General features: G+C 36.6%; 1 protein-coding gene across 3 annotated transcripts in view; it reads right to left on the reverse strand.

Moving 5' to 3' along the window:
* The window catches only part of NPSR1 (neuropeptide S receptor 1), a 179,713-nt gene that overhangs the window by 36,066 nt on the left and 129,209 nt on the right, over nt 1-14,438 (reverse strand). For all 3 annotated transcript variants that reach the window (XM_037729120.1, XM_037729121.1, XM_017502228.2), the window contains exon 4: nt 1,868-1,961. In XM_037729120.1, coding sequence (XP_037585048.1) covers nt 1,868-1,961 — 94 coding nt within the window. The remainder of the gene's footprint in view (nt 1-1,867; nt 1,962-14,438) is intronic.

The following is a 14,438-nucleotide window of genomic DNA, read 5'->3' on the forward strand; positions in this document are numbered from 1 at the left end:
GTCACTACCACTAGTCTAACTCCCATCCGTAGCAGTGAGGTCAAATGTCAAGTTGGTGTGTGTTTTTGCAGATTATTGTTCATTTTCCCTTGAGCTCTCTTTTGTGTGTTCTCTCTGCTCCTCTCTATCTTTCTGTACATGGTATCTAGCATTTGTTTTGAGTTTTTGACTCTAATGGTATCATTCTGCATGGGTTTTTGTGCATGTTGTTTTTGTCACTCAGTATATAATGTAGATATGTTCATATTGATGCGTATTACTTCCAACATAGCTCTACCACTTCCACATTGAGAGGTGGCTATATAGTATTTGAGGGCACCAGAGCTAGACCCAGACTGTGTGGGTTCAAATCCTGCTCCTGCACTACGGGCTGTGACCTCGGGCAAATTACTTTCACTCTTGGAACAGCAATTAACTGTAAAATGCAGATAATAATAGAACCTACCTAAAGAGATGTTATGAATATTAAAATATTTAATACGTGTAAACACTTAGAATCGTGAATGACGCCTACTGTGCAATCAATAAACATAAGCTACTGAAACTTCTTCCATAGACTAGTTAACCATTCCTCCACTGAGAGACACCAAGGGTAGCAATGAATTCCTGCTCTTCTAGGCAATGCCACAATATGCATCACATATGTATACATGCACACATGTGGGTGTTTCTCCAGAGCAGATACCAAGAAGTCATTTCAAAGTGCTGCACATTTTATATTTCAATAAGATGTGTTTACTTATACCCCTGTCAATAATACATGAAATTACCATACTTCACCCCCCTTCTTGCAGATCCTTGATAATGTTAATTATACTTATCTTAAAATTCTATTAAATTTGCTTCCCTAGATGCAAATTCTAAGGAATCATTTTTTAAGTGTATTATCTGTTTTCTACTGTTTGGATTTTGTCGCTTTTTAAACGTTTGATTGCACCTCATTTTTGTGATCAAGATTGTTAGGTTCTTTATCAATTTTCAAAGCTATCTGGAGGAAGGGGAGTACGGGCTGTTAAACACTGGCTTCTTAGTTGCCTTCAGTGTGTATGGAGAAGAGTGGGCTCCAACTGTGGGCAGAGCAGTGGGCAGCTAGTCTTGTGAATATGTACTGGCCCTTCCTCTATGGCATTAGTGCTCCCCAGGGCCCCACTCTGCATCTTCAAACCCAGGGAAACTTGCTATGATTAATCCTCCATGTTGTACTTCAGGAATCACCCTGTCAGTTGCCTTGGGTCCTCTCCTGCACTCCACATTTATGCAGCCTGTTTAGGAAGTGCTCTTGAGAACTCTCCCATCCCACTTGAGCATCATCTGGGGGTAGTGTGGGCTGTGTGGTCTCAGCCTTCCCTCCAGCCAATCTGCTTCCATTTCTTAGGGATCCCTCACCATTTCTGAATCAAGGAGAGTTTCCTTTCATCCCACCCCAATACGATTATCAATTAAAAATATCTTTCCAATTCTTTCTATGGTTTTGGATAAGGAGGACAAGATATTTGTTTCTGAGAAGTTAGTATGGGAGAGTTCATTTCTTTGGACAGGTATGCATGTCAACACTGTTGTAGTGGAAAAAGATGAAAGCATCAGCTTCAAGGTGAATGGTCACAAAGTGGGACAGCCACCTACCTTCCTTAGTGGCTCTGGGCTGTCCATGGGAACCATCAGCATTTTCCCAGGCATCTAAGTTTTCTTTTGCACATCTTTTTGGACAATCAGACCCGTGAAGTGAGGAAAGAGGTAGAAGAGGAGAAGGAAGAGAAGGAAAGAGGAGGAAGGTCACAACTATTAAGAGTTACATATTAGTGAAAATGATCCTACCCTCACTCAAGGACGATTCTTTATGAAACAGCACCTGGTCAAGCCAGCTCACCTCCTTGAAGGAACTTCATGGGGTAGACGATGGCGTGGTACCTGTCTATGCTGAGGGACACCAGGACGTAGGTAGAGGCGTAGAGCAGCACAACCTAAAGAGAGAAACAAGAAGAGGCTAATCACTTCAGAGAGGTGAGAGAATGCACAGAATGGAAAGAATAGCACCTTGTGTTATTTAGAAACCTGAGAAGTGAACCAAAGAAGGGGTGAGGGTTGGGTTAGGGAAGGAAATAAATGAATCTCTGATATAAACAAGAGACAGGGAAATACTGGGTAGAAAAGGGCAGTTCCCCAGCAAAAATGCTACCTTCAAGCCTGGAAACCAGTGCCCCTAAATGAGAACAGGCATTCCTGTTTTCGTGTCCAAAATGTTGCCTTTTGGCCTGCCACATGCCCCTATCCTGTACCCATATAAACACCAAACCCCAGGCTCCAGGAGGAAATGAGCAGATGAATGGCAGAATGATGTGGCAGAGAAGGAGAGAAGAGAAGGAGAGTCTGAATGCCAAGAGGAGTTCAGCTTGGGACCACCAGAGAGGAGATTGGCCGACGGACGGCCAAATTCCAGGGGAAGATCGTCTTCCCTTTCCATCCCCCTTCTAACTCCCCATCACTGAGAATTACCTCCACCACTCAATAAAACTCCTGCATTCATCCTTCAAGTCCATGTGTGACCTGATTCTTGTTGGACTATGGACAAGGTCCTGGGTACCAAGAGGGCACTGAGCTGGTTAACGCTTAAGCCATCTGCAGACAGCAGAGCTAAAACGGCACAGTAATTCAGGGGCTTCAAGAGTCACAGCTACCCACTCCAGACACTACTATGGAGCCAAAGCCCAAAGCATTTGTCCTGGCTCCTGCACCTGCCCTTCTGTGTGATCCCCCTCCTGTAAGGGTTTTGAGCTTGAGGCAGCCAAACAAAGAGCTATATCCCTGTCCCACATCCTGTGATGGATGGGCCAGGGAACTCTCCCGTTTCATCTCCATACCAGAAAGCAAATTTTGGTTCCTGGTGCTAGAATTTGCACTGTTGGCTATGATGAGTGAGAATGCTTCCAGTTCTTTCTTGCTTACTCAGTCCCTTGGCCTCTTGGAAACTGTGTATTTCAGGACAGTCCTTCTTGACATTTGCATGGTACATTTGTTTGTAATTGACTTTTAAAGCTAAACTAATTTTCCCAGCCACAGTTGACATTCCAGAATAATTAGAAAAAAAAGTTCATTTGCCTTTTATCAGCAGGAGTCAAGAGATGACAGAAGGATTCCCGTTCTAGGGAACCTATGTGCAATGTTGAATAATTTATCATCATTAGCACTGACACCATCTGAGAGCTCCCCCTTTTCATCCTCTTCATTAGGCTGAGGCTCTGTTTCTCCTCTTCCTTTCCACTCTCTCTTTTATTAACTTTACTCACACCTCTTAATTATCTGTGTACATCTTTTTTTTTTTTTTGGCATACTTAGCAGAAAAGGAAATCGGGATTTAAGAAGTTAATTTATCTTATGTGAAGACCATATTTAAAATGTAATTAAATGAAATATATTTGAAGTGATGATCAAGGTGAAATTTTTTTCAGATAACTTGGAGCCTTATTTCTACCAAGAGTCCAGCTGTATTTCTGCTTTGTAACATTCGGATCAAATGCAGATGGGGTAGGAGAGTAACTTGTATACTGAAGTCTAACGGTGAGTATTTATTTCACTTTCTTCTTGGCAATTGCCTTTGTTCTGAATTCATGCCTTTTGTTCTTTCTCTGGATCAGACAAACAACATTCAAGTACATTGTTGTTCTTTATTATTTCTACAAATGCATCTCAGCATGAATGTTGTGAAAGACACCAGGGGGAGGAGATCCTGAGGAATGATTAGAAATTGAAGGCACATAAGAAAGAATGAGATCATGTCCTTTGCAGGGACATGGATGGACATGGATAGAGGACATTATCTTCAGCAAACTAACACAGAAATAGAAAACGAAATACTGTATGTTTTTACATATAAGTGGAAGCTAAATGATGAGAACACATGGACTCTTAGAGGGGAACAACACACACTGGGGCCTATAGGAGGATAGAGGGTGGGAGGAAGGAGAGGATCATGAAAAATAACTAACAGGTAGGAAGCTTATTACCTGGGTGATGAAATAATTTGTGCAACAAACCCCTATGACACAAGTTTACCTGTATAACAAACCTGCACATTACCCTGGACTTAAAATAAAAGTTAGAAAAAAAGGTTAAAAAAGAAATGGAAGGCCCCCCGAAAACTACAGGAAAAAATTGTCCTCTTGGGAAACAGGTGATAAATAGAGAAAGAGAAAATGGATGACTAAGTTTAAGAAAACAAAAATCGAACAATTGTCTACTTAGACAAAATTGGGGTTTCTACATGTGATCCATGAATTTAGAACTATTAAGCCTGCTACACACAGAGGAGGAGAAGGATGGAAAGGAAGCCATGCAATGGTGGAACGTGTGGGGTGGAACATCATGGTGAGAAGTTTATAAGCATTTTGGTCCTCTGTAGCTGTCTTGAGGGAGGAGAAAGGCACAGTTCAGAATCTGGAGCAGGAGGAAGAGTCACAAACAAGAGTCACCAGAAGAGCAGTCAATGTTGATAAAAAGATACCAACTTCGAGATACAATCCAAAAGAGTATTTTATTTCAGAGATTAACCATCTTCAGGCATTTAAACAGGGTAAAAAAAAATTAAAGGTTACCTAAAAGAAATGCATCTTAAATTATCATACCTCTTTTCCACAAGAATAAATGCCAGAAAACAGTATAACAACATGTTCAGAGTTTTGAAAAAAAATTATGACATGAGATCTTTGTAAATATCATTTCTGTGCCAAGGCACAGAACAATTTTCTCAGATATATAAGAAAGAAGAAAATGTAACATCATATACTCTTCCTGGCATACTTCAGCTAATTGAGAATTGAATCAAAATTAAGCATTCAGCAAGAAGAAAGAGGATAGACTAATAAAAACTATGGTAAGCAATGAAGTTAGAAACACATTAAATGCTTGCAAAATAATTATAAATGTGATTATGACACATTTCAGGAACAACTTTAGGGAGTTGAATGAAGGGACAGAGTAAAAAGAAAGATAGTATGTTCAATTTTGTTATGCATTTTGGGCATCCCTTTTGTTTTTTACCTTTATAGGGATATATTAAAGCTAAAAGCTTAAGATAAGTTATGATAGAGTAAAATAAAAATGGAGAAATTTTAATTAGTTTCCTATGGTGGCTATAACAAATTAACTACAAACTTGTTGGCTTAAAACAACATAAATATATTCTCGCACAGCTTTGGAGACCAGAAGTCCAAAATCAGTTCTACTGGGCAAAAATAAAAGTTTGGCAAGGCCATGATTCCTCCAGAGACTCTAGGGAGAATCTGTCCCTTGCGTCTTCCGGCTTCAGGTGACTGCCAGCAGTCTTTGGCATGTGGCCAAAGCAGCCCAAGCTCTGCCTTTTCCTCTTCTGTGTGTCACATTCCCTTCTACCTCCCCGTTATGATTGCATTTGGGACTCGGTGGGATAAACCAGGATAATCTCCCTGTTTTAAGATCGCTAACTTAATCACATTTGCAAAGCTCCCTTTTCTTATATAAGGTAACATCACAGCTTCCATGGATTAGGATATGGATTTTGTGGTGGGGGGATGGGAGGGCTTTTTTAAGCCTACCTTAATTGATAATCAATAAAAAGAAAAAAAAAAAGAAAAAGAAAAACAATAGCAACAAACAAACACTTAACATAGGAAAACTAAACTGAGGTAACTGAAATAACACCAGACCCCAGCACTGTCTGTCACAATACATGTGAATGACTTAATATCTTTCACTAAGAAAACAACTATTATTTTAAAACATCACTAAAATCCAATTCTATGCTGTTTAAAAGAGAAAAATGTAAAAACCACATCACTTAGATATCTAAATGTGAAAACAGAGGAATGGCCAAAGATATATCAAGCAAGTAAAAATTAAAGAAGGCATTAATTACCATGCTGCTATTAGACAAATTAAATTCAAAGCAAACAACATTTCATGTGATAAAAGATTATTTATATTGATAAAAGATACAATACATGGTGGCAATAGAACACTCACAAACTTATATGTAACAAGTAATGTAACACTAAATATACAATGAAAATGTTCAAAGTTTTGCAGAAGAATAAAAATATATAGGTAGAAAAAAATAGACTTCATAACATAAGAATACTACACATCTCTATAAAATATCCAGACATTTCAAAAATTGGTGATATACTAAACTACCAAGAAAAAAAACCCTCTCAATAGCTCTAAAAAGTAGGGCTTACGTAAATCACATATTTAAAACAATGAGCAATGAAGCAGAAATTAGTAACATGTTTTTTTAAAAAATACCACTTGGAAATTTAAACACCCTCATAATTAACTCGAGTCAAGAAGGAAATCAAAGTACAATTATAGTCAATTCATAAATGTCAACAATGAAAACTCTACACATCAACAACATATGGGATACCATTCGGAGAACAGATGGCACCCCGAGGACATATGTCTGAATTCTCACTACCCCACCCCTTAATTCTGACAGAAATGACCTAGGAAATATAAAACTTAAGAAAATCTTGCACAGAAAAGTGAGACTTAAATGCTGGAAACAGAGAAATTTTACTTAGAAAAATGCCAGATTGGATTCTATAAACGAGGATCCCTAGACTGACTTTAAGAAAATAGACTTAATTTTTCATAACAATTTTATATTTACAAAAAAATTGCAAACAGAGAATTTCCATATTACCCCTCTCCCATCTATATAATTTTCCTTCCTATTAACATGTTACATTAATGTAGTTTGTTCATCAGTTTGTGTAAATTGACGAACCAATATGAATACATTATTATTAACTAAAGTCCATTGTTCACATTAAGGTTCACTCTGTGTTGGACAGTTCTATGGGTTTTGACAATTGCATAATGTTATGTATCCACCGTATAGTATCAGAAGAGTTTCACTGTCCTAAAAATCCCCTGCTTTTATCTACTCATCTCTTTCCTTCTCCAAATCTCTGGCAACACTGGTTTCTTGCTCTTCTATAGTTTTGCCTTTTTGACAATGTAATATAGTTGATAATCATTTAGTATGTAGCTTTTTCAGACTGGTTACATTTACTTAGCAATGAACATTTAAGATTCTTCCATATCTTTTCATGGCTTGATAGCACATTTTGTTATATCACTGAATAATATCCCATTTAATGGATGTACCACAGTTCATCCATTCAGCTTTTTAGGAACATCTTGTTTGCTTCCAGTTTTTGGTGATTGTGAATAAAGCTGCTATAAACATTCTTGTGTAGACATAAATTGTCAACTTAATTGAGTAAATATCTAGCCTTATGATTGCTGGGGTGTATGGTAAGATCATGTTTAATTTTGTAAGAAAATGTCAAATTATCTTCCAAAGTGACTGTATCATTTTGAATTCCAAGCAGTAATAAATGAAGTTCCTGTTAATATACATCCTCATCAGCCATTGGTATTTTCAGTTTTTTAAATTTTAGCGATGATTAATAGATGAGTAGTGTTATCTTGTTTTAATTTGCAATTCTCTAATGGTGTGTGATTTTTTGAGCTTCCTTCTATATATTTACTTGCCATCTTCTTGGTGAAATGTTTGTTCGGATCTTTTGCCCATTTTGTTTGTTTTCTTATTGTTGAGTTTTAAGAGTTCTTTGTACATGTTTGGATACAAATCCTTTATGAAATATATATTCTGCAAATATTTTCTCTCATTCTGAGGGTTGTCTTTTCATTCTCTTAAATAGTGTCCTTTGCAAAGTTTTAAATTTTCATAACGTCCAACATTTCAATTATTTTTCATGGATTATGCTCCTGGTATTGTATCTAAAAACTCATTGACAAACTATAGGTCCATTAAATCTTCTCCTATGTTATCTTCTAGTAGTTTTATATAATAGTATTGAGCATTATATTATATCTATGATCTAAACTAAGTTTGTTTTTGTGAAAGGCATAAGGTCTATGTTAAGATTTCTTTTTTTTTTTTTTTTGCATGTGGACATTCAACCACTCTTTCAAGAAAGACAGACATTCTTGAAAAGGCTGCCTCTCACCTCTGCTCCTTTCTCAAAGACTAGTTGACTATCTTTGTGTATATCTATTTCTGGGCTCTCTCTTCTATTTCATTGATGTATTTGTTGATTCTTTACCAATTGTTGATTATTTTACAAATACCATGCTGTCTTGATTATGAAGCTTTATAGTAAATCTGAAAATCAGGTAGTTTCAATTGTTCAAACTTGCTCTTTTTCTTTAGTATTGCATTGGGAACAAATATTTACAAGCCACATATATGATAAAGAGTTAATATCCAACATATATTAAAAACATCTACAACTCAATTTTAAAAATACTACCAGGAATGGTGGTTCATGCATGTAGTCCTAGCACTTTGGGAAGTTGAGGCTGGTGAACGGCTTGAGCCGAGGTGTTCAAGACCAGCCAGGGAAACATGTCAAAACCCTGTCTCTACAAATATAAATATATATATTTGTATAGACGCAGAATAACCTATGCATATATCTATCTATATAAATAGATATATAAATAGATTATTTTGTGTCTTTTGCTTTTCCATATGATTTTAGAGTTTGTCTATATCCATAAAATACTTTGTTGGGACTTTGGAATTGTATGGAATTTGTAGATCACATTGGACAGAATAGACATCTTAACAATATTAAGTCTTCCTATTTGTGAACATGGAACATCTCTTCATTTATTTAGATATTTTGCTTTGTTCCATCAGTTTTGTAGCCTTCTTCAATAGATCTTGTATATATTTTGCTAGATTTACACCTAAGTTTCATTTTTTGGTGTTCATGTAAAAGGTATTGTGTTTTTAATTTCAACCTCAACTTTTAATTGCTGGGAAAAAAACTGACTTTTGCATATTAACCTTGTATTCTGCAATGTTGCTATTTTTGCCTACTAGGTCCAGAAGTTTCTTTTTTAAAATTATTTTTCTTGTCTACTGTTTCAGATTTCGATTTCTTAACAAAGACATTTTAATTTCATCTTTTCCAATGTATAAACCTTTTATTTCCTTTTCTTTTCCTGTTAAATTACCTAAGACATCTAGTTTAGTGTTGAATGGGAGTGGTGAGAGAAGACATCTTGGCCTTGTTCTCAGTCTTAGGACAAAAGCACTTAATTTCTCCCCATTAAATATGAGTTTAATGGTAGGGTTTTTGTAGATGCTATTAATCAAGTTGAGGCAGTTTCTCTCGATTTCCAGTTTGCTCAGTTTTTATGATAAATGGATGTTGAATTTTGTTAAATGCTTTTCTTGTGTCTATTGATGGAAAATCGCATAATTTTCCTTTTTTATCTTGTTTGTGTGATAGATTATATTAATGATTTTAAAGTATTTAACCAGTTAGCCAAGATGTGAATGTAAAGGAAAAGTTCTTGAAGAAAAGTAAAATGAGTACTTCAGTGAACACACAAATTATAAGAACAAACTTACTGCTGATATGGAGGAAGTTTTAGTGGTCTGGATATACGGTTAAACTAGCTGCAACATTCCATTAAGCCACAGACTAAGCCAGAGCAAGTTCTTAAACTCTATTCACCTCTGTGATGGCTGAGATAGATGTGAAAGCTGCAGCAGAAAAGTTTGAAGCTACCGGAGGTTGTTTCATGAGGTTTAAGGATAGAAGCTGTCTCTGTGATGTAAACATGTAAGGCAAAGCACCAAGTGCTGATAGAGAAGTTGCATTAAGTTATCCAGAATATCGAGGTAAGACAACTGATGAAGGTGGCACACTAAACAATAGCTTTTCAATGGAAATAAACAATCAAATACTAGAAGAAGATGCCATCTAGAACTTCTATAGTTAGAGAGGAGAAGTCAAGGCTTGGCTTCAAAGCTTCAAAGGACAGAATAATTGTTTTTTTAGGGGCTAATGCAGCTGGTGACTTTAAGTTGAACACAATGCTCAGGCCCTCAACAATTAGACTAATCTACTGTGCCTGTGCTCTATAAATAAAAAAAACAAAGCCTAGATGACAGTACATCTGTTTACAGCATGGTTCACTGAATATTTTAAGCTGCCTGTTGATATCTACTTCTCAGAAAAAAAAGATTCCTTTCCAAATATCACTGTTCATTGACAATGCACCTTGTTATCCAAGAGCTTTGATAAAGATGAACAAAAAGATTAAACTTGTTTCCATTTCTGCCAACACAGCATCCATTTTGCATCCCACAGATCAAAGATTAATTTTGACTTTCAAGTCTTCTTATTTAAGAAATACATTTTATAAGGCCATAACTGCCATAGATAGTAATTCCTCTGCTGGATCAGGACCAAAGAGATTGAAAACTTTTCAGAGGGACTCCACACTTAGATGTCATTAAGAACATTCATGATTTATGTGCGAAGATGAATAAATCAACATTTACAAGAGTTTAGAAGGTTGATTCCAACTCTTATGAATGACTGATGGTTTCAAGATTTCACTAAAGAAAAGAATTGCAAATGTAGTGGAAATAGCAAGAGAACTAGAATTGGAAGTGGGGTGTGTAGATGTGACTGAATTGCTTCATTCTCATGATAAAACTTGAATGGATGAGAAGTTGCTTATTATGGATGAGCAAAGAAAGTGGTTTCTTGAGATGGAATCTACTCTTGGTGATAATGCTATGAACATTGTTGAAATGATAACAAAAAATTTAAACTAGTACATAAACATAGTTGATAAAAACAGTGGCAAGGTTTGAGAGAACTGACTTCAATTCTGAAAGAAGTTCTACTCTGGGTAGAATGCTATCAAACAGCGTTGCATACTACCAATAAATTTTTTTTGGATAAGGAGAAGTCAGTTGATGAAACAAACTTTATTGTTGTCTGGTTTTAAAAAATTGCCATAGCCACCTCAAACTTTAGCAACCACCACCCTGATAAGTCAGCAGTCATCGACATTAAAGCAAAATCTTATAGCAGTAAAAAGGCCAATATCTGATGAAGGCTCAGATGATAAATGTTTTTTTTTTAGCAATTAAGTATTTTTAAATTAACATATATGTTTTAAACATGTTATCACACATTTAATAGGCTACAGTAAAATATAAACATAACTTTTATATGTACTGGGAAACAAAAAAATTGTGAGATTACCTTTATTATGATACTTGCTTTATTTAGATATTCTGGAATTGAACCCACAGTATCTCTGAGGTATACCTGCATTGTAGCTATTATTATTTTTAATAGCTTTGTCTTTTAACCTTTATACTAAGTATATCAGTGATTTACACACCACAGTTAGAGTATTAGAATATTGTAAAGGTACTTAAACAGTGAGCGATATACTTTTATATGTTTTCATGTCAATTAGCTTGCTTGCTTTTTTTTTCTTTAGCTTGAATAATTCTGTGTAGAATTTTTGGAAAATAGGTCTGGTAGTGATGAACATCGTCAGCTTTTGTTTGTCTGGGAAAGTCTCTATCTCTCCTTGATTCCTAAAGGACAGCTTTGTTAGGTAAATATTTCTGGTTGGGAGATTTTCTTTCCTTCCTTACATGTATTCTCCTGTTCTCTCCTATTCTGCAAGGGATCTACCGAGAAATTTTCTACTAGCCTTGTTGTAATTCTCTTACACGTGATTTGCTTCTCTCTTGCTGTTGTCAGGATTTTCTCTGTGTTTTTGATTTTTAACAGTTTGATTATAATATGTCTTGGTGTAGTTTTATTTTTATTGAATGTGATTGGAAACTTTTGACCTTCTTATACCTGGATACTTATATCTTTCCCCAGATTTGCAAACCATTCTGCCATTATTCATTTAAATAATCTCTCTTCTTTTGTCTCTCTCATCTCCTTCTATAACTCCTGTAACTTGTGTGCTATAGTTTGGCTATGTCCCACCCAAATCTCATTTTGAATTTTAGTTCCCATAATCCCTACGTGTTGTGGGAGAGATTCAATGGGAGGTAATTAAATCATGGAGGTGATTTTTTCCCATGTTATTCTTATGATAGTGAGTTCTCATGAAATCTGGTGGTTTTATAAGGAGCTTCCCTCTTTGTTCAGTTCTCATTCTTCTCTCTCCTGCCACCTTGTAAAGAAGGACATGTTTGCTTTCCCTTCCACCATGACTGTAAGTTTCCTGAGGCCTCCCCAACACTATAAAAGTGTGAGTCAACTAAATCTCTTTCCTTTATAAACTACCCAGTCTTGGATATGTCCTTATAGCAGCATGAGAATGGACGAATGCATTGTACATTTGCTCTTTTGATGCTGTCTCATAAACCTCTTAAGGTTTCTTCATCTTTTATCATTCTTTTTTCTTTCTTCTTCTTTAGTTGTATATTTTAAAATAACCAGTTTTTTAGTTCACAGCTTCTTTGTCTATGTGATAATTTCTGCTCTTGATGCTATTTATTATTTATTATGATTTTTAGCTCCAGAATTTCTATTTTCTTTAAAAACATAAATTCAATTTCTTTGTTCAATTATTGGTTTTGGTTATACTTTTCTTTTCTGGTTTTGTAGAATTGCTTCTCTTTAAGTTCACTAAGCTTTCCTAAAACAATTATTTTAATTGTTTTGTCAGGCATTTCATATATCTCTATTATGTTGGGGCGAGTTACTATAAAATTATTGTGTTCTTCTGATGGTGTTATGTCTTTTTGTTTTTTTTTTTAATGTTTATTTTTGCCTTATGTTGATGTGTGTGCATTTGGTAAGGCAGTCAAATGCACACACATCAATCTAGGGGAAAATAAACATTAACACAACCAAAAAGAATCACCTTCCATTGATGGGCACTTGGGTTGGTTCCAAGTCTTTACTATTGTGAACAGTGACACAATAAACATATCTGTGCATGTGCCTTTATAATAGAATTAGATATAATCCTTTGGGTATATACCCAGTAATGGGATTGCTGGGTCAAATGGTATTTCTGTTTCTAGACCCTTGAGGAATCGCCACACTGTCTTCCACAATGGTTGAACTAATTTACACTCCCACCAACAGTGTAAAAGTGTTCCTATTTCTCTACATCCTCTCCAGCATCTGTTGTCTCTTGATTTTTTAATGAGCACCATTCTAACTGGAGTGAGATGGTATCTCAATGTGGTTTTGATTTGCATTTCTCTAATGACCAGTGATGATGAGCTTTTTTTCATATGTTTTTGGCTGCATAAATTTCTTCTTTTGAGAAGTGTCTGTTCATATACTGGATAAAGAAAACGTGGCACATATACACCATGGAATACTATGCAGCCATAAAAAAGGATGAGTTCATGTCCTTTGCAGGGACATGGATAAAGCTTGAAATCATCATTCTCAGCAAACTGACACAGAACAGAAAACCAAACACTTCATGTGCTAATGCATAAGTGGGTGTTGAACAATGAGAATACATAGACACAGGGAGTGGAACATCACACACTGGGGCTTGTTGGTGGGTGGAGACTAGGGGAGGGATAGCAGGGGGTGAAGTGATAGGGGAGGAATAGCATTAGGAGAAATACCTAATGTTGGTATGGGGTGATGGAGACAGCAAACCACCATGGCACATGTATACCTATGTAATAAACCTGCACATTCTGCACATGTAACACACAACCTAAAGTATAAAAAAAAATCTGAGGAAAAAACAAGAATCATCTTCCAGAATTTATGAACTAGTTCACTCTGAAAAGACCATACTCTATGGTGGAGGGTTTATTGGGTGGGGTGGTATCAGTGATGGTGCAGATTTGTAGTCTTTGTGTAGTTTTTTCAGCTCAGGTTAGAGTTGACAAAGATCATAAGGATCTTCAGTGGCCAAAGCAGTGGATATTGGCAGTAGCAGCAAGAATTGTCAGGGTCTTCAGTGGTGATGGCTGCTAAGGTTCTTCTGATCTTTTCTCCCACCAGGGAAGCTGGAGCTGAGAAGATTTTTCTTTGTACTAGATCTGGCTTGTAGGGCCTCTCATAGTGGTCTGATAAGTGGCACTCATGGAGTAGCCATAGAACTGAGGTCTGATGCATGGGCTCACATGGAGTGACTGTGGCTCTGGAATTGGAGTGGTAATGACACTGGTGCTCAAGGTGCAGATGCCCCCTCTGCTGCATGGTGTGGTATGTAAGGCATGGTTACACATGCAAAATAGTGTGGGAACTGAGAACACAGTCTTTCAGTGGCTTCAGGGTTAGGGCAAGACCTAGCTCTCTATGACTGAGTTGTTTCCCAGGGCATAGGTGCCTCTGCTGTAATGTTGGTAATAGTATACTTGTGAATTAGTCAAGGAGACAAGAATGGGAGCACAGGTATGCACAGAATTATAATGGCTCTGTGGCCTGGGTGGGGCTACCTCTCTATAGTGGTTAAGTCAGTGTCTGGAGTGTGGACATGCAGGGAGAGTTTAATATTGGGGTTTGAAGTGTTAACTAGCTTACTGTGGTGCTGGCTGTGGTGTTAAAAACATGATTGGGCCCAGTGTAGTCAGAGACTCTCAGTCTGGAGTGTGGGCATTCCCAGAT

This window comes from Cebus imitator, unplaced genomic scaffold (genome assembly GCF_001604975.1).
Source record: "Cebus imitator isolate Cc_AM_T3 unplaced genomic scaffold, Cebus_imitator-1.0 Scaffold294, whole genome shotgun sequence".
NCBI lineage: Eukaryota > Metazoa > Chordata > Mammalia > Primates > Cebidae > Cebus > Cebus imitator.